Source organism: Atheta coriaria, unplaced genomic scaffold (assembly GCF_025399875.1).
Source record: "Atheta coriaria isolate IRGN ID8LTWV9N9 unplaced genomic scaffold, Caltech_Dcor_3.1 hic_scaffold_6_pilon, whole genome shotgun sequence".
NCBI classification, from domain to species: Eukaryota; Metazoa; Arthropoda; class Insecta; order Coleoptera; family Staphylinidae; genus Dalotia; species Dalotia coriaria.
The window spans coordinates 2,677,117-2,698,811 of NW_027045448.1; the positions used below are offsets into that span (position 1 = coordinate 2,677,117).

The following is a 21,695-nucleotide window of genomic DNA, read 5'->3' on the forward strand; positions in this document are numbered from 1 at the left end:
GCCAGTATCAGTGACACTTGAAATAACAAGGTTTTGTGTGTTTTAGCAGGATACTCAAGTTTTTCTGAATTAATTTTTGTTCGATATTCCAAAGAAACTAAAATCCCATGACTGTTTGTACGTCAACGATAACTCCTTTTTTTTTTTGTTATACAAACATCACATGCATTTATTAATGTTGAACATGTGCAAATACAGATGAGGTCATACGGCAGTAATTTAAAATGACGTCGACCCGAAATGCGTGCAAATGTCATAAAGAAGAATTCACCCACTGTATCGAGCGCAAATTGTCGTAACGTGGAAAATGTTCAACCGAAAGTAATTACTTCTATAAATATTGGTTTAAAATTACTTAGCTACCGTACCACTCGTTGCGAATTACTTTCGCTTGTCATATGCTGCACTTTTATTATGTTGAACTAAAGTTAAGTAGTCCGTCAATATGTTTTGTCATCTTTTAAAGTATCTATTTTGGTGTTTTACATCATTCAAGAAAGGGTTAGTTAATTATGGTTTTAAATTAAGTTTTAAGATATGTGAAATTAAGTTTGTCCAAATAAGAATAACAACTGAACGATTGTTAGAATTTTATATTTGTCGAGTTGTTGTTTTATGATTTGGTTAAAGGATATTCCATATAATATATCTTCCTGATAATTTATGATAATTATGCGCCTTTGAAAAGTTGTAAATGTAAATCTTTGATGCGAAGGGATAATTATAGGGTTGAAACTAATAGTGGCCTATTAAAACCACGAGTGGGTTAAGCTTCATGCAGGTTCATGACTTGGAATCGAATTCTCACATTTTCACGTTGGTCTAATGTGTGGTAAATGGTGTAGTGCTCAAGTAGAAGGGTGAATTATTTGTTTCCATAAGCCACGACCGTAACCACCCACGAAGTGAAAGAATATTATGTTAATGTGTGAACAGGGCGTGAATCACATTAGTTTCAAAACTACACATATATGAAAACGTTACTAAACAAAATTCTTCGATTCACTCAGAAAAAAGAAACATCATCACACATAATTTCTGAATATCTACCAGTCATAAACTATCAAGAAGTTTTACTCGCAGAACGTCTCTATGGATTTCTTGATGTGCACTTCTTTCCAATTATGTATTCACATCAGTATCAGCATTTCAGGCATGCACTAGCAACGCTGGCAAATTCAATAAGATGTTTTGTGTTTCTTTCTCTCATCTCTGCAGCGAACAACCAACTTCCTAAGGAATTTCAAAATTGGAATTTTCATATTGGGAATTGTGTTATCGCACAACTCGAATAGAAACAGTAATAACAGAAAAAAAATCTCGCCAGCTATAGAAGCTGTTATCCGCATATAACGATTCCCAAAACGTGAATTTCGCTGCAAAATTCGAACGTTTTACATAATGCGATCTCCTCTCATAGATAAACGACGCACTGTGAGCGATTCAGACATGCCCAAGGAGATGCCAGCCACCGGAACGTAAACGAAAAAATAAAGAAATTTTGGAGCAAGAACGCAAAAGTAACAATACTGCGAGTGAGTTGAACTAAGAAGGAACATAGAGCTGGGTAAAAGTCGTATCCGAAGGAACCATTTCGAGATCTTAAAGTGCAATTATTGTATAATCACCATTTATTTTCGAGTGGTGCGTTTTCCCCTCTTTAGCTAACATCTTCGGACTCGATCTTTTCATGCGGCTTCGTGACTTATTTACTTCGAATATAAATGACTAGTCTTTAAGTGTCAACTTGACCATTTAAACTTCTATCTCAGAGGCGTGTGCTCTAACAATGACATAGCTTTGGTATAATTATGTCACTGTTATTAATTTGACATAATGAAATGAGCCGATGCAAAAGCTGTGGCCGCGCCAGTGACAACAATAACATGTCAAATTGTTTGGAAAGCATCCAAATTGTACTTCAAACAATGGCATGTTAGTTATTTATTTTGGTATTGCTATCTAAATATATCTAATTTGACAGTTTTATATTTATATATTGTATGTGCGATTAAAATGGCTGCTAGCGTTTATGGTTAATATTTGTTTAGTGCGTTTGAAGTGCATAATAAATTGCCGAAGTTATTTGCGTTAATTGTATGTAATTTATCATCGCTGATTTGCGGCGGTCATTAATTCATAAAAATTATTCGCGCACTGCACGAGTCGCGCGGCCTGCAGTCACATTCGTTTCCTTATCGTGGCTCGAAACGACATGCCCAGTACACACACTTTGCGGATTTTTCTCGCCGTGGTAATAGTAAACTTCACGACTTTGGAACCTGAGGATGTCAGTACATGACTATCACGATGATGCAATGATTAATCTAGGAATACGCCATTAATTCAAACGCTGCTTGATATTAATTAATCATATAACTTCTTGTTTCCCCTATCTTGTATTCTACGTGCATCGCTAAAATTGCAATGCGGAAATTCACATTTACCTAATATTTAGATTTTAAGTATTTTTAATTACCTAACCTAACATAACCAGAAACACATATACATTTTGTCCTATAACGGTTTAAAACATTGAAGCGAATACATTTAATTCAGGTCAACTTTCTGGGATTTCTGCGTGGCCAAACCGCATTTTCATCCTCAGCAAATGAATTAGTTGAGTATCAAATGCGTAACAGGACGCGTGAGTAATTGCTAGACATTTTGCGCTCGTTATGAATGAACAAATAAACATGCCAACATGCAATGTGCATAATATGCAATAATGCAAAATAGTGATGGATACGAAATCGCAAATGATGAAAGCAACTTGTTGGTTGTCCGATTGGGTGTACGATTTAATGGCCAGCACAGTCGATCGGCATTTATCCGCCGTTTTATGAATGAATAATGAATGAATGGGATACTGATTTTTAATAAACAACTTGAATGAATTGCAAATTATTTGTGGCGAGTTGTGTTTGCATGTGTGTACTTTGCGTTCTTGAATCGAGGCGCATACGGCGCGCCGCCGCGCAACTTTTTACTATTAAGGAAATGCTCGTAGGCACACCAGCTTTTCACTCTGACTGGCATTTTGTTAAACCACATACACTAATACATTGTTTATGCGAAGTTGTTGATGTGGTAAACTTTTGTACCCACCTCATATCCCTGACCAGAAGAAATATTTATTGATTGTGACACACGTTTTTAATTTTCAAGTACGTTTAAAAAAATTAACATATAGAGCCAATTCTGCAATTTATTCAATTCTTGATAAATATTTTAATTATTAAAGAAGAGAAATAGCTGATGAAAATACTATGTAATTGTATATCAATATTTCTAGTGAGTAAATCAAGTGTGTACATAAAATACGTTAATTTATTAAGTATTATTTAATTAATTATCGAATAATAAATTATGCACAGTCAAGCCTGCTGAGTCCCGGCCAGAGGTGTTGCATTTAATGATTAAACAGTTGGAGATTCCTGTATGACGATTGATTAATTGATCACTAGCTTTTATCTTAAACATATTCTAACCATAGAATATATTGCGATTGATACCGGCAAATTGCAAATTCTTGCCTTTATATTTTATACCATTCTGCTTGGAATATATGTTCAAATAACCATCTCTAAATAATATACAATTAAATTATTAATATTGAAAATTATATTTAACTCTGATTTTGAAATGAAGAAATTTCAATTGAAAACAGAATAATAAAGCTTTTTTGTGTGTATGTGTTAGATAATAATAAGGTACATGCATGCATCGCAATAAGTAAATTACGTGTAGATTTTTTTACTTGCCAGTATTGTTGATCTGGCAAAGTTTGTATTCTGGGTTCGGTTGAGAAAAAGGTCGCGACGGAGTGTGTTGGTGGCAAAAAGCCATATGGTCGCTTTCAACGCGTCGCAGCCGTCTTGTACTGAAATTCTCACAATGTTCTCTCTTCAACCGGCGACTACGAACTCTGCTGGTTGTACTCTACCAAAGTTCTCGCAGGATTTACAAATATATTTTAATGTGTCGCATTTATTATCGTGTTGAAAAACTATACAAGCGCAAGCATTAGTTTGCACAAAAATTAAAACTTGGTTGACCCTGGAAGACAAATTGATTCTTTTTTGTTTCGTTTTTGTGATTTATTTACTTTTTAATGATGTCCAAAAAATGTCACATTAAAAAATCGTCTTCCACTTTCGAACGCTAAGGTTTTGTAAACGTGATCCTGGCTTTATTGTAATTAATGTCGGCTATGTGAGTGGAACTAAAAGTAAAATTGGCGCCAGCCGGGCCGTCGCACGGTTGCATTCTTCTATCGTGGGCGAAGATATTAAATTGCCTTACGTCACTTCTGTGGAGCCGTTCTTGAGCCTGCCAGTCGCGACCTCACTGATCCTACATACTGAATGCAGGTGAACATATAGGATTATTAATTAAAAAACAAAACAAGAACATGAGATTAATAAAAATGTTTGGAAAAACATAGAGAAAGCCAAACTGACTAATAAATCAGGATTCTCTTAAAATTTAACTGATGCTTAACGCTTCCTTCATGAAATAAGCATAAGTGGCATAAAAGTTGCAAAACATATTATTACAAAAATATTATGAAATAATAAATTTCCAGTAAGTTTAGTAACATTTGTGCACAAAATTACTTGCATGCAACTACCAGTGGTAGTAGTAGTTTCTGTTCAATATGGGTGGCCATATGATTTGCATAATTTTCTGAAGCAGGCATCTTCAATGGGCGAAGCAGCAATGCCAAGCAAAACTTGCTACAATTTGGGCTAATATTTCAATCTCCCTTTGCGGTTGATGATGCTTTGTCTACTTGGGCAACAGTTGCGCCTAGTAGCTCACTTACCATCAACGCAAAACGCCAGTTTCTTATTCTGGCGAATAAATGCTAGTACATGTGGAGCAGTTGCGTTGCTACTTGTGGAAGCGTAACTACCCACTATTAGTAATAACCGCCAGCAGTTCGCATTCACCAAGAGCAATGAACATCATCTACTAATGTGCTTCTTATGTACAAACACACAACGCGAAATCCTGCACTGTAAACCTCGAGTGCATTAATTTCATTTCCCGAGTTCAAGCTCCTATCGAAGAGTTTTCCGTCTTAATTATAGCAGCAAACTTTTAATTGGCAATTATACAACCACAACAAAAGAAATCTTCAAATTTGATGCAAGTCCAACGCATTTGATTGATCGACTTCCGGCGAACACTCCCATTAGTCCCACTGTGCATTTCATTATTTTGCTTGTGTTTTGATTCGGAAACACGAAAAAAGAATGCCACCACGTCGCAAACGCAAAACAAGCTCGTTTATCATGCGACTTAACTCTACATCGGGACACATTTATACATGTTATCACATAATGTATTTCACTGCGGGGTCGCAATCTACCCGCTTTAATTACATTTTGTGTTTATGCTATTTTTATGTGACATTATGACGATGATGTGCGTAGCTAATTTGAAGTTTTTGTGTTATTTCAGTGGGCGGCATGTCTCGGCCACCGAAGCCGGCAGCGACTGCCAAGAAGGTCGCGCCACCGGCGGTGCCACACGAGTTCCGGCATTCCGGTAGCTCGTTTGGCTCGGCAGGCTACGCTTCCTCTGAGGATGCCGGTTTCCTAGCACCATCCGAACCGCCAGGAGTGCCTAGAGGTATGTAACCACATTGTGCTCGCAATAATACAGAATCATATTTAGTGCCTTTACTACCAGTTATGATGGAATTCAGTTTCTTTATGATGGTATCCAGTTCACGGATTTTATTTTAATAACCGGTAGCATTTGCATAGTACCAAGGCCGAACCTGGCTTCTGCATTTTTCTTCCCGCCGATACAGTTCAATTCAATTCGTATCAGTTTCGCACTGGGAATGCAGTGTAGTTCTAGAAGAAATAAGAAGCCCAGCGGGCAAGCGTTCACGGCTGCGATTCCCTTCTTTCAGTCTTTGTTCTTCGTCTCTCTGGATTTTGCTTTATAGGGCTTTTTTCTATTATTATTTATTGCGTTCTAAAAGAACTACGACAGGTAGTAGACGTATTAGGCGTAGGTATAAAGAGAACAAACACACGTCCTTGGCATAATAATGCCTTTTCATTAAAAGCAGAAGAATATAACCGGCGGCAACTCGGCGTCGAGTTGAGTGCGTCTGCTGGCGTTGATGTTCATCTCTTCGATGCTGCGATGCACAGCGATGACATCAAAGCCAGACTCACTGCCTTTGTGGTCGAAGTCGTCGTTGCTTGTCGGTGGTAATGCACGCGCGTAGTACACAGGGAAAAATGAGTCGATTCAACTGATGCCAATTTACCTCGAGATCGTTATCGCTCCGGGACACAATTTTCAAGCGTTATTAAGCAAAAGGAGACAGACTAACCTAAACGACCAAGCGAATTTTTTAAAAACTTATTTTAGTTAAGTCATTCATTTTAGAAGCTTCAAGAAAAAAGACTAGTGTTTCGTTTTGTCGTTTGGCAATTGTCAACAATAACGTTTATTTTTGACTCATTTATTCCCTAGTAGGCTATTTTTACTAAATGACCACTTCCAATGGCCACTATATCAAATTCCATATAGAAATACCCTTTAGCTGTAATAGTTAGGTTTGTGCGGCAATTCTTGTAATCGAGGAAAGAATGCGTGTTCTGTCATCGATGGCTGATAAATCGAACATTTTTGTGCAAACGCGTTGTTAGCCCCCCCAATGAAATCTTCGCTTGCCTCGACAGCAGTCATTTGCTTCTCTATTATTTCAGTTGTGCGGAGCGCTCGGCAATATAGCGGACGGCACTATATCAATTCCACCGCATCAAACTGGAATTGTAGGATGTCGAAGACAGCGCATGGAAGCAAAAGAAACAGTAGTCGATTGATAACTTCTATAGTGGCAGGAACCACTTTTACTCTGTAATCATCGAATGGAACTAATTTCATATATCAATCACGTGTGCGTTGCCCAGCCGCACGTTCATAACGTTCATCTCTTATCCTTTTACCAGTGTCTAGCACAACGAATGAGTTAGTTGAAATGAAAACAGGGAGCCAAAGCGATAACACACTTAAACGACAAAAAATAATCAAAATTGGTTTTTCATAGTTTACTTTCGTATTCATTTTTCGTCACATTTATTTGCAATGAGTCAGTCATTGGAAGAAGGTAAAAATCGTAATCTGTTAACGGTACTGTGTATATCATGGAAGATGCTTCTTCTGTCGTCGGGCAATCCCGCTACCCACATTCGTCCATTCGTCGATTTGACATAAAGGATGCGTCGAATAGGTTCGCCTGCTTTATTGATGATCGAAACATAATGGAAGATTGGATAGGCTTTTAGGCAGCGGGACAAACTTTATAAATAACAGTTCATGCAAAATAGTGTGAGCTACAGTGTTAAACATACCCGATGATGGTTTTTCATGCGATTTTATTTTATGCATTTCTCGACCGCTATGGAGGTCATTTATAAAGAAAACGACGATAAAATCTATACAACATATAAACTTCGATTCGATTTAAATGGCCCTTGAATTTACAATGCTGCAGTTGCAATTCATTTTTGTTTTTATTAATGCGAATATATTCGAACGCAGACGCAAAGAAGCACACATTACGGTACGCATCAACGACCTTTATAAATATTTGAGGATGACATATTTCAATAGGCATTCCAATGGACAAGCACTTCTGACGCTTGTCTTGTGAGACGATTTTTTTCATTCGTGTCAACTCGAGGTTTATTTTAAATGCGCCAAAGGTACTTTATCCAAGTCGTTGAAGATGTTTACTGCAAAACCGGCCGGTAGGTTACCGCCACATTTGCGACCGAAAAGGCAATGTTAGCTCAATGCTTGACTGGCTTTTACTTTATAAGACTTTCCTACATTTTCAACTTATCCACTTTTCTAATGCTACCAGTTTTTTCTTATGGCCAATTTCAATATTCCAGCTCAAGTTTATAAAACTTCTTGCATATATACACACTCATACGAAGCTAAATGTTATATAAATTTATTTATTTCTAGATGATCACTCAGACTATGGGAGTACTATCAGCGGCAGCACCGGTAAATCACCGGGGCCCGTTTATCAACCGCCGGCATTCACGTACCCAACACCACCGCCCGGTGCCGTGCTTACACATAAAGCTGCCGTCTACTACCATCACCAGTTAAGCCTGCAGGAAGATCAGGGCATTGATATGACACAAGTATGTGGATCGGATCTTGTCTCATAAGTGCAAAACAAACATTTTATTTATTTATCTTCATTTACAGTCGCCCGGTAGAGATAGTCCCGGTTCTTCAAGTGGAAGTGCTGGTTCTGGTTCCAGACACAGTACGGCTTCTCTGGACAGTGGGCGAGCCTCCTATCATCCATTGAGCACGGCGGGCCGCAGCACCATCGGATCCGCAAACAGCCCTCGTTGCTCGCTGAGCTCGTGTTCGATCGGTTCGGATCAGGGACGCATCGAGCGCATGATCAATCAAGGTGTACCGGTATGTATTAAAGATTACCGCTCAACGAAATCGAGGAACTCTGAAATTACGGCTTAACTAATTCCTCCACTTTATTTTGCATCCAGGACCAAGAGATTATTCAGTCATGGCTGATTGAACTTCAATTTGAGGATTACATTCCTCACTTCTTAAAGGCTGGCTATGACCTGCCCACCATTTGCAGGATGACGCCCGAAGATTTAACCGCGATAGGCATTAAGAAACCGAATCATCGTAAGAAGCTCAAGTCCGAAATCATGCTACTCAACTTGCCCGACAACCTACCCGAATATATACCCGTAAGTTACTCATGCTGTGGACGCAATCAATAATATCTTGTGTGTTTTAAGTTTTGGTTCTCACAAGAGAGCAATAAAGCATGATCAATCTTTTTTTTTTGTTGCAGGGTTCATTGGAGGAATGGTTAAAACTGTTGAGATTAGAGGAATATCAAAGTGCTTTTTTAGATCAAGGCTATCAGACAGTGGATGCCGTCGCGCAACTGACCTGGGAGGACTTGGAAGAGTTTGGCATCGTTAAACTCGGTCATCAGAAAAAGATCATGCTGGCCATCAAACGGTTTAAAGATTTACGTGCTGGCAAGCGTATAAGTACGGCAGACATGAACCGGTCCTATACACAACAAGTAAGCGACAACGAGATTTTCATTCGTTTAGATCACGAGACACATTCGTGTTTTGTTTCATTTCGTTCGAAATTTCAAGCATGACATTTTTCTTTTTACTTAATTATTGTGATGCGAAATATACTCTTTCCTAGAGGTGTTTCACATGATGATTCGATAATTTGGTATAAACATACCCAATTGTAATTGTATAAAAAGAAAAAAATAATACCTGAAAATGTTCATCATTATTTCTATAATAATGAAGTAACTGAAAATGTGAGATATCTGCCGCTGGCATGTACGTACAGGATTGTACATGCCATTGAAAAATACTCTTCCGCTAGTCGCTTACGCTGTGCATGTTTGTTGTTGTAAAGGACGTGGTGGTGCACGCACCCTTGGGCCCGCCATCGCCTGGTGTCCCAGCAGTCCACAGCACCTTCCGTTCTTTCCATCAGACCTGGGAATTGGATCAGACAAGGCAACTTGCAGGCGTCGGCACACACTACATGCAATCCGGATATTGCACTGACATTGTTCCCATCAAGGTACACAACCACATCCACTTTATTCATTTTTCTGTTCATTTATTCGTGTCAACTTGATTTCTCATATTTAAGCAAATCTTTATTTGATTTGACTGTTATATCAATTACGTGTTTATCCAAGCATGTTTCTTGTTAGATTTACACGACAATTCAAAGGAAAGCAGAGCGTGGCAACTCGCATCTCTCAATCAGGTGCTCATACTGTTTGTTGGGTTTCAGATACGCACGGGGCGCGGTAAATCGTTGGAGTCATTGGAAGATCCAAACGAACGAACTCACCATACATTCAATCCGGACAACACTCAAACACAGCAATATTACTATCAGCAGGCGATGCCTTGGAGACGGTCATATGATGATGGAGACATTACGCCTACGAACGAAACAGGACTTATGTATGAAGGAGGCGGCACACTGCCGCGACCTCGTGGGGTCATACGGCCCCGTCCTGTGGCGAAAATACAAGGGCAAACAAAGCGAGATCCGTCTTTTCCCGATTATGAAAAGCCACAATTCAATTCAGAGAAATACGCTCCACAGTACAAGACAATTTCTAGAGATATTATAGATGCCAACAAATATCCGTATAGTCCTATGATGGGCAAGAAGATGCCACCGAATCCACCCAAGCGATTAGATTCGTGCTCGGAGAGTAATGAAAATACTACAACTGTGGAGATTCATCACGTACAGACGTCGAGCCCGTTGCCTCTGCCAGCTTATCCGAGTTCAGATAGTTTAAGTATATCTTTAGATAGTCAGGGCGATCTTCCTTTGCCCCCGCCGCCGGCTCCTGGCACGCCTCCGGGCGCTCAGTTACATATGAATTCGTCTCGTTCGTGGGGAGCTGAAGAACAGGAGTTGATCAAAACGTTAGCGCTACAGCACAGAAATGGATCGGATGCTAGTTTTAAAGTAAATAAATTATTGATACAAATTGTCAACTTACATACCAACAATTTCATTTAGTCTTACGTAAATTGATTTTGTTATTGTACCTGATTATTAATGTTTTTGTATTGATACTTTTCAGTCGAGTTCAAGCACCGAATCGGATTCACTGCCATTCGCAAACGAAAACGCCGGTACGATAAGAACGCGCGCAGGCAGTCGCGGCGTTGAATATTCACCGGCGAAGCCACGATCATCGTCCGGTCTGCCGCCTCATCCGTCCCCGACACCATCACGTCAGTCATCGGCGACGGCAACACCCAGAGCTCAAAGAACCGAACCTGCTGATGTGCTAAACGACATCGGTAATATGCTCGCAAATTTAACCGATGAGTTGGACGCCATGTTAGAAGAAGAGAAGCGGTTAGAACAACAACAATGTTGTGAATAACTGCAGTACTCCAGGAATAATCAGAAGAAGCACACACGCAAGGTGAAACAAAATATATACAGATCAAGACTGATAGCGAGCGTCTTTTTATTTGAAAATCAAAGAAAGAATTTTTGCGGTCACTTTAATAATTTTAATTATTGATTAATTATTTTATACATATAAATATTGTATATAGCGTACATTACATTTAGTTTCAATGATTTGAATTGTAAAGCATGTACTATTGTTTAAAAGACTAATTATTAGAGTTTCATTAGTAAAAGATATTAATATATTCTATTTGGATCTCCCATAATGCAAGAAATATTAGGCGGAATTTGTGATACACGAATATTTTATTGGTTATTTTAGAAATTTTAAAAAGCTTCACATTTTAAAGTTAGAGACAGGGTTCATGTATGTTTAGGCCAGACTTATGATTTGAGATGATTGTAAAGATAAAATTTCAACTTTGTTTTGAAACACAATAATATGTATATAGAGAGAAGGGTAAACTTAGAGACAACTAAACTAAAATTTAAATATTATCAGTAGGGATTGAGGAATTTATTATGATTATAAAATTATATTTAAAATGAAATACGATAATTTTGTAGCTTTCTATTATGACATAATAGATTCGATTTTTGGTACGTTTTTGGTACACTTGATACGAAAAACAAAACGATAACCTACTTAACAAATAAATAAGTAATAATAATTCATATTATTTCACTTGTATTAGCGCTGGGTACAACTAGGTGGGATGATGTATGATTCGAGGACGAACAAACCAATTTTTGTACAAATCAGTAACAATGTTTAGATGAAAAATGAGAAATGAACTAAAATATTTGAGGAAGCCAAGTTTAGTATACGGTTTATGTGTAAAATAGAAGCATTTAACTATTTAGCAGAACAAGATGATACATACTTAAATTTCAACATTACTTTTAGCTACTTAGCAATTCATACGCAAGATTATCTAAAAAATATATTCGTTTTAAAATTGATATTTGGTGTGCATACAGTTAATTATTATAACTGCATTAACTGCAAACTTGTACATTGTCACAACTATTGTGAGAATTAAGAATTGCTATTGCAGAAGCCATTTTCAAGTCAATTCTTGATACAAGCTGACAATTTACAAATTTATATTTTTTGCTAGAATGTGCCTTTATTCAGCATTCCACATCAAGTGGTTTGGTGTGCTGAATTGATTGGTACATTGCTGTCATTGATGTTATTAAATCAACTAAGCAAAAGACTGGTAGTAATTTCACTTCTCATTAATTTCATAAGATTGAAATTTGATATTGTTTGTAATCTAGAATGTTAAGTATAAAGCAAAACAAAGCAATTTACAAGTTAGTTACGATTATTTTTTTTGTTGTAAACACAGCAAATGAAACAATGCTTGTTTTGGTTGGTGCCATAATATTACAAGTACCATTGTTGTTTTCAGATAAGTGTGTAATTAATGCAACGTTGATCACTAGAAAGTTTTGTACTTCACACTTTACAACAACTATTAAACTAGCCAATTTATACGAAGCAGAATAATTAAATCAACATAAGAACTAAATGGTAAAGAGAGTACTACAAATACAGAATAGTACTTAAATTAAACAAATGAAACATGCCAATGTTGCTACTTTTTAAATGTTTTGTGCTCCATGATTTTGTGACTCGATTTACTGCTTTGATGCATATTACATTTATTTTTGAGTAACAAATGTATAAAAATTTGATTTGACATGTTGCATGTGACTTATCTTCTGGATTTGTGTTATATTTGTAAATAGAGTGAAGCCTAAATATTTTTTTTAACTACATTTTTGTGCTTATATTTTATGTAATTGATATTTTACTAGCTTATGATTGAGTAAATTGAAAATCAAATCATAATATACATGCATTTATATAAGATTAGCTGTTAAATACCATATGGTGCGTCCAATTTTACAAATTTTAAATTGATATCTTGTTCATTGATTGATTTATAATTATTATGTTAAACTACTTATTAATATTATGTTATACAAGATGAAATGAGAAATCATTAAACTAGAATATGTAAAAATATCAAAATCTTTTAATTGTCAAATTACCAGAGCAACCCTTAGATTCTAATACCGTTTAGACTCTAAACGGTTAATGTTAGCAAACAAAGTTACGAAAAAAACGATGTAGAATTAAAATATCTATCAGAATCCGATTAAGAATTTAATATGAATTAGTACGAGTTCCATGCATAGTACGAGTACAATTCGTCTCATGTTCTGCACTACCACACTGAAAGTATCAGTGTTTACATACAAACAAGTTTCTTTATCTCCTGAAGTTTTGTGCGGTCGCCACGCGGTTGGCGTGCGTATCACGTTAGTCTCATTTTTGTCGTCAGGTGATGTGGACACACATTTTCTTTACAATATTTTGAGTTCCTTAATTTTTTGTCGCGTTATTACGTACTATTTCTAAATACTCCTTCGATTGTGCGCGAGTGATGTGCGGCGTTCGTAGCGGGAATTGTATACACGCAGAGGTATAGCGTGAGTGATGTTCCGTCGGCCGTCGGATACTCTTTTTGTATCATACGCGTATTTCATATTTAATTCGTATTTTCTTTGGATATGTTCAACGCGCAAAAATGTATTATGCATCAAGGTATGTTTGCATTTCTCTCATTTCTTTAGCCACATGAAAATCAAATCCATTATTGATTTAACTTGCTTTTACTTCAACTGCGTGGTCTGTAACCACACAAATAATTTTTGTCTCTGTTTCAATACCTACCGTTGATTTGCAATACGTATTCGATACATTGTTTCGTTTTCGTTTAATGAACAAATATATATATATATATATATATACTCAAAAAACAAAAACCGGGATTAAAAAATTCTAATTATTACCAAATCTGTATTTGTTGAAATAAAATATTTCGTCATAAAAAAGGCAAAAGATTTCTCTTTTATGTCGAATGCAGTTTTCACTCAAATTTGCAAATAGGGCCTAAACGGTTAATCTTAGGAAAAAAGAGTTACTAAAATAATCGATGTAGATTTAAAAAAACTGTTTAAGTATTTATTATCCTAACATTGCCTATTTACAATTTTAATTAAAAAAAATAGGTGTTTACACGCCAATATGGCTTTAATCTATAATTTTGTTGCTGGTGTCCGATTCATAATTTAATCGAAATTAAAAGTTCAATGCATTGTACGAGTACAATTCTTTCCATGTTATGCATTACCACACGGAATGTATCAGTGTTTACAAACAAACAAGTTTTCTTGTCTCGTGCAATTTTTGTGCGGTCGCGACGTGGTTCGCCACGCGGTTGGCTTGCCTTCCACGTCAGTTTCATATTTGTCGTCGAGTGATCTGCATGCACATTTTCTTCATAATAATTTGAGTTCCTTAATTTCTTCGCGTCATTACTTAATATTTCTAAATGCTCCTTCCATTGTGCGCGAGTGATGTGCGGCGGGTAAAATGTGAGTGATGTTCCGTCGGCCGTCGGATACTCTTTTTGTATCATACGCGTATTTCATCATTTCTACAATGTGCATAATTAACGTCCTTACAATTAATTGGATAGGCCAAAAGCGCAAAAATTAATTTTACATCAAGGTATGTTCTCGCATTTCTTAAGCCATTTGAAAATCAAATCCATTATTGCCTTTACTTGTTTTTACTTCAACCGCGTGGTCTTTAACCACACAAATAATTTTTGTCCCTGTTTCAATACCGTTGATTTGCATTACGTATTTGATACCTTGTTTTGTTTTTGTTTGATGTACAAATTAAAAATATAAAGATAGTCGCATGCCGTCGGCTGCCTTCTTGATCCTCGGCGGCTTTCCGGGCTGGTCGCTGGTTGTATTACATGGTTTAAAATAAAATTCTGCTTTGTGCTTTATTTTTGTAATATCCAACCCATCACTTTTCCTTCACATCCAAAGAAAATACAATTTTTGAAATGTTCTATTTTTATGTTTTTTTACTTTTCACTTTTCTTTGATTTTTGGTGTAAACATTTTGATTTTTTTAAATTCCTGATAGTTTTCTTCTTATATTATCTTGTTATTGTCGTTTTGTTAATTGCTTTCATCCGTTTTCCGACTTAAATCTTAATTTTTCTTTGTGTATCACCCAGTAGATATATTTTCCTTATCATTTAATTGACCGTATTTATTAGTTTTTGGGAGTTTTGCTTTTAAAACTTGGAGTTTTCTTATTGTCTGTATAGTAATTTCCCGTGGTGAATTTGACAAAAGCTTCATATCTCGGGAACGGTTTGCATTGTTTTGGTGTTCTTTTTTTATTATTGTAGAAGAAGAGTCATTTTAAATGATACGCGTTTAACACCCCCCGAATTTGGCCGGGAAAACCCCCCATATTGGCTTTAAATCTAGGTAATTTGCAATATTTATCATGTTTTGTCGTGGAAATTGCTTCATATCTCGGGAACGGTTTGCGTTGTTGGGGTGTTCTTTTTTTTATTATTGTAGAAGAAGAGTCATTTTAAACGATAAGCGTTTAACACCCCCCGAATTTGGCCAGGCACACCCCCAAAATTGGCTTCAAATTTTGTTCATTTTCAATATTTTTCATGTTTTGTTGTGGAAATTACTGCATATCTCAGGAACGGTTTGCGTTGTTGGGGTGTTCTTTTTTGTTATTGTAGAAAAGGAGCCATTTTAAACGATACGCATTTGATATCCCCCGATTTCGGCCGTAAACACCCCCAAAATTGGCTTCAAAATTAAGCAATTTTCAGTATTTTTCATGTTTCGTCGTGGAAATTAGCTCATATCTCGAGGCCGGTTAGCGTTGTTGGGGTGCTCTTCTTTTATCATAATAGAAGAAGAGTCATTTTAAGCGATACGCATTCGATACCCCCGAAATTTGACCGGGAACAGTCTCTAAATTTGCTTCAAAATTAGACAAGTTTCAATATTTTTCATGTTTTGTCGTGGAAATTGGCTCATATCCCGGGAACGGTTTGCATTGTTGTGGTGTTCTTTTTATGTTTTTGTAGAAAAAGAGTCATTTTAAACGATCACTTTTCCTTCATATCCAAAGAAAATACAATTTTTGAAATGTTCTATTTTTTGTTTTTTTTTTTACTTTTCACTTTTCTTTGATTTTTGTAGAAAAAGAGTCATTTTAAACGATACGCGTTTAACACCGCCCCCGAATTTGGCCGGAAACATCCCCAAAAGTGGCTTTAAGGTCATTTTCAATATTTTTCTTGTTTTGTCGTGGAAATTGGCTCATATCTCGGGAACGGTTTGAGTTGTTGGGATGTCCATTTGTTATTATTGTAGAAGAAGAGTCATTTTAAACGATACATCTTTAACACCCACCGAATTTGGTCGGGAACACCCTCAAAATTGGCTTCAAAATTAGGCAATTTTCAATATTTTTCATGTTTTGTCGTGGAAATTGGCTCATATCTCGGGAACGGTTTGCGTTGTTGGGGTGTCCTTTTCTTATTATTGCAGAAGAAGAGCCATTTTAAACGATACGTGTTTAACATCCCCAGAATTTGGCCGGGAACCCCCTCAAAATTGGGCTCATAATTAGGTAATTTTTAATATTTTTCATGTTTTATCGTGGAAATTGGCGCATATCTCGGGAGCAAACCGTTTCAAACCGTTATTGCGGTATTCTTTTTTATATTGTAAAAGAAAAGTAATTTTAAATTATACGAATTTGACACCTCCGGAATTAGGCTGATAACACCCTTAAAAATGGCTTCAAAATTAGGTAGTTTTCTATATTTTTCATGTTTTGTCGTGACAATTGACTCAAATCTGGTTAAAAGTGATTCGTATTCTGGGCACCGTACGAGAGTAGTGGTAAAAGTAACTCGTATCGTACTCTTCGTACTCTTCCTTATCACCCTGTGTTCAAATTTATTACGAGATAATTCCGTAACGCGAGTTACGTTGAAAGTTGTGTGTGTGTGCGCCCTAGTACTCGTTGCGCTAGAAGTTGTAGTTCTTTTGGAATAACACGCGAACGCGATGTCTCAGTATTTTCGGAATATATTTTCCAGATGCAGAATTTAATTCTCTATCACCCTGTATTTAAATTTATTTGCGTGATAATTCTTTAACGTAAGTAGTAGTAACGTAAATATAGAAATTCGTGGATTTGTGCAGAATAGTGCAGAATTATATTGACACAACATGTTGCCTCTATCGGGGTTTGTGTATAAACAACTTTTTTTATCGCTTGAACCAGTTCTATGCTGAGTACACCCTACGAACGTTTGATCGTTCGATCGTTTCAGTCTGTTCCTATCAGCACGCGGCGGTCCACCTTTCTACTTTTCATTTCAATTCAGTGAAGTGAATTACGTCTTACTGATTAAAATCAGCACCTAATGATCATAGATGTGCATTGGGTTTAGCTATTAATTTGTACGCTGAACATTTACAAAACTCGTGTCTTCATTTGTGTGTTAGTGGTCCGTCGGCCATTGGATTAGTTCGATGCTGAGAATATGAATTGAAATTATTTATACGTTTTGTTTCAGTGAATTCCTAGATTACCCGATGCAGGAGTAAGTTTGTAAATATTATTACATCATTATTACACTTTGATTTTTAATCGCGTGTAGTGAAAGTATCGTTATAGTTTAAAATTGTCGCGTGCCGTCGGATACATTTTTGGCCTCGCTGCAGAAAGTTGGTTTTACTATCTTTTTTCATCTCACATATTTCTGTTGTTTTGCAATCTTTATTCTGTAATCGCGTTGATACGTTTAGTAGTTTGACCATTAATAACTGTCCGTAAAATGTATGTAATACGCGATTTCAATATTTTCTTCCGCGTGTGCGTGCCGTCGGCCGGCACTTTGTCGGGAGCTTGCATCGCAAATATAATCTCTTAGTGGCATTGATGTGGTGTTGCCTTCTCTTGCATTTTCCTTCGATTTCCATTGTGAAAATTGCAACATTTTTATTTGACAGATGTTCTCCTTCGAGAAATTAGAGTTTTATTATTATATGTAAAGATTTTCTTCTTGTGTCACCCTATATAATACATTTTCCTGCTCCCTTACCAAAAGTTGATCAACCTTGTTAATTCATGATATTTTTTGCTTGATCTGACAATTTTCTTTTTAATTATTGTCATTTTCTTTTGGCAACACCCTGTATATTTGTTTTCTTTGATTCCCAATCAATCCTTGACCATTTTTTTTGTGTTCGAGTATTTTCTTTCTGAAACTTTAGATTTTCTTTTTGTAACACCCTGTATATTAGTTTTCCGTTATAAATTGCTATTATCTGGTACCTATGTGTTAGTGTTTATAATTTGGTATTTGTCTGTATGTGTGCGATTATGCAGGTCGTAAGACTTTTCCAAAATGGCGACCTGAATTTTCTATGTATTTTACATGCTTGTATTGAATTTGTAAATAAAGAATAATTATTAAAGGAGATTGTGACTGACACCATTTGTGCACCCCTTCTATCATTTCAGATCCAGGTCAGAACTTGTAAAAATATTTTTAATATTGTATTCTATTGTTATAAAAGAAACAGTAAAATATATTGACTTCTTTGATTTGTGCATCCCTTCTATCATTTCAGGAAGAGTTCCCTCTCTCAGGGGATGATCCCCACTATAAAAATCGTTAATGTATCCTATCCTGTATGATTTGTGTACTCTTTCGCTCATTTCAGGTACAGGTCAGAACTTGTAAGAATATTTTTAAGTGTCACTTCTCTTGAGGCTACTTAAAAATTAGAAATATTTTTACAAGTCCTTAAAAGGATGTACTTATAAGGAGTTCCCCCTCTCTGGGGGTGATCCCCCACCATAAAAATTGTTGATATGCCTGAGAATCCTGGGGATGAAGCGCAGAGACATCGTAGCTGTAGGATGGGCCGGGAGCAATGGACACATCGACCTGTGGGCTGTCTTATAACGACACGTACCAAAAAATTTAAAAATCCGATCCTCCCTTCTCTCTTTTCTTCTATCTATCGAGGAGGACTCTTCTCTCTACTCTACTCCCTGTTCTCTTCCTTCTGTCTTCTCCTATGCTCTTCTACTCCTTCTTCTATTTCTCTGTTCCCGTTTTTCCACTTACTTTCTTACTTCTCTTATTGCCTTGCCTTCACTTGTATTTCAATTCCTCTTACATTTCTTATATTATATTTCGAGTTTACATATGCAACCCAAATTACACCCGTTATTTTTATATTTGAGAAAAATGCCTCCTATATCTGGGGATCGAACCATCGACCTGCGGTATAGCATCATATGGTGCACACCTGAGAGCCACGCGGCTTTCTTATCAAACCTTATTGGTTTCTTCTATTTATGTTTGCAAATCTTACAGTAAAATAAAACAACAGTTTTTTATTATACTACACTGTACTATAGTATGCTATACAATGGTGTATTCTTAGAGTGCAACATGACTTAATACTAAACGTGACAAAGTGAACACTAGAGACTCATTGTTTACAAGAATGTAAAATTTCCTTACAAATTTTCTTTATTCTTTATTATATTACAATTATTATAATGCAAAACATGGTAACTGTAGGATTTTAAAAGTTAAAGTTAAGTTTTATTTGATGCTACTTACACCTTTGTTCGTCTATCAAATGACTAAAGCGCACAAACACGTTTTCGCCAATTGTATGTAGAATTGATGATACGCACTTCGTTACTATTCCACGCGGAGATTCCAAATGTACTCACGTCAAACATATAAATTATGTCCATCGATTCTAGAAATGCTACAAAATATCAAGAAACGCAAAATTCGTCTTCACGTTTGATTAATGAGAATAAGACGTGCGCACCACGCAACAGCGCTCAACCAACTAAGCCGATCTAAGCAAACCAGAGAATTGATAACCGACCCGCGGTTGGAGGGGCATTCATCCATCTGCATACGACAGAAATTCGATTACAAATTATTGCAAGTTAACAAGTTATGAGGTAGTTTAAAAAAAGATTATTTGGTAAAACGATTTTTAATTAACGTACTGTGGTGAAATAGCGTTTGTGGCTTACCCTAGTATTGAACATAAATGTTGTATATGACAGTTGTAAACAACTAGAACACTTGGAATCACATGAAATAAAGGTTGTCTTACGACATCGGCTTTGCTCGCTAATCACCTTATCAATCGAAAATTACAGAATTCGAAGCCTAAGTATGCAATATTGTTATTTCTTGTTTTGTTAAACATAAAAGTTGTGTATAAAAGTGTAGTAACTCACCGTTCTAAAAATAACAACAAAAATTAAGTATGAATTTAAACTAAATCGATGGAAGCGTCATCTAGCGGTGGCGGCACAAAACAAAATAGATATGCGGACACTAGCGCATTCTAGATGTGACGAAACAAAAGATAGTTAAACATAGCCGACTAGCGCCATCCAGTTTTGTGACTTCCAATTAACCCAGAAATCTGCAAGGGTCTGCTTAAACTTAAAATACTAATTTAATTCATTTTCCATTGTACGAAGCAAGAAAATTATTTACAAAAATTATAAACGCATTCAATACTTACAATCTGATGAAAAAATCGTAGTCCTACATCATTCGGTTCGCCTGCTAGACACTAAAAACAATATAAAATTAGCACATCGTAACAGAAAAATGACATTTTTGCGGGTTTCCTTTGTGCTAATCACACAAATTATATATGGAAATTATAAACAAATTCAATACTTACAATCTGATGAAAGAATGGTTCAAAACACGGAAATGCAATTTTGCTGCTAATTAATAAACTAATCATTAAAGTCATCAATGAAAATGATAAAGAAATTCAATACCTACAATCTGATGAAAGAATTGTTCTCCTACGAAGTTGGGCTCAGATACTAAACCGCTAAAACAAGCCAAAATTTATCAATGGAAACACAAAAATGCAATTTTTGCTGCTAATTAACAAGCTAATCACTAAAGTTATTTATGAAAGTGATAAAGAAATTCAATACTTACAATCTGATGCAAGAATGGTTTTCATACGATGTCGGGTTAAAGTGCAAAAATCCCAAAAACAAACAAAAATTAGTCCTTCGAAGCACAAAAATTGCACAAAATTGTTGGTTAGGGGTACGGCAGGTACAAAGGCAGAGGTACCCGTCAGGATGGCATCAAAAACCGAAGTTGATGTGTGTGATTTTTGATATATATTCTTTGTTATAATTGTTTGTATAATTCTTTGTATGTTAAAACATATGTTGTATAAGCTTTATTTTTTGCGAGGCAAAATACCAAAGCTTTGGGTGTGATTTCTTCAAACATATTAAGATGTTTTTATCGTACCATTCCACTCTTCCATGCTTAAAATTTCCTCTTATGAAATCTGGACTCACAAATTACAAAATGATACAGTTTGACATTATGATTAGGCGTTTATAAGAAAAGTTAAGAGCAAAACCATTTTGATCAAAATGCAGGCCCACGTACCCTTCGATAAAATGAGAAGATAAAAAGTAAATAGAAGGTGCAAAGCGTAAAATTGATTTGCAAAGGAGCAGACTATCGGGAAACCAAGGTGATAAAAATGCCGCGTCTATGGAACAAAGGCAGAGCATAATCCTTATCAATCTCGTATCCAACGAATTTGTACATGGCAATTATTATGCAACGTAATCTCGCGACGTATAGTACGTCGAACAGAGTAGGGAGCGAAAACGTGAGCGTGTGTACCCG

At 36.2% G+C, this 21,695-nt stretch overlaps 1 protein-coding gene and 2 long non-coding RNA genes across 7 annotated transcripts in view; 1 reads left to right on the forward strand and 2 right to left on the reverse strand.

The window, feature by feature from the left end:
- ckn (CRK like proto-oncogene, adaptor protein) overlaps positions 1 to 13,075 on the forward strand; it is a 121,949-nt gene extending 108,874 nt beyond the window's left edge. For 4 of the 5 annotated variants that reach the window (XM_065305790.1, XM_065305789.1, XM_065305788.1 and 1 more), the window contains 8 exons: positions 5,470 to 5,640; positions 8,008 to 8,192; positions 8,260 to 8,481; positions 8,568 to 8,780; positions 8,888 to 9,127; positions 9,487 to 9,657; positions 9,877 to 10,572; positions 10,691 to 13,075. In XM_065305790.1, the coding sequence (XP_065161862.1) occupies positions 5,478 to 5,640; positions 8,008 to 8,192; positions 8,260 to 8,481; positions 8,568 to 8,780; positions 8,888 to 9,127; positions 9,487 to 9,657; positions 9,877 to 10,572; positions 10,691 to 10,999 (2,199 nt within the window). In that variant the 5' untranslated portion in view covers positions 5,470 to 5,477 and the 3' untranslated portion in view covers positions 11,000 to 13,075. The remainder of the gene's footprint in view (positions 1 to 5,469; positions 5,641 to 8,007; positions 8,193 to 8,259; positions 8,482 to 8,567; positions 8,781 to 8,887; positions 9,128 to 9,486; positions 9,658 to 9,876; positions 10,573 to 10,690) is intronic. The other variant, XM_065305787.1, reaches the window with a different exon arrangement.
- The window catches only part of LOC135794484 (uncharacterized), a 45,702-nt gene that overhangs the window by 7,927 nt on the left and 16,080 nt on the right, over positions 1 to 21,695 (reverse strand). The window lies entirely within an intron of this gene.
- Positions 19,494 to 20,817, reverse strand: LOC135794482 (uncharacterized). Its single transcript, XR_010548900.1, has 2 exons — positions 20,707 to 20,817; positions 19,494 to 20,592 (listed from the first exon to the last, which is right to left on the reverse strand). It is a non-coding gene; the product is annotated as an uncharacterized lncRNA (long non-coding RNA).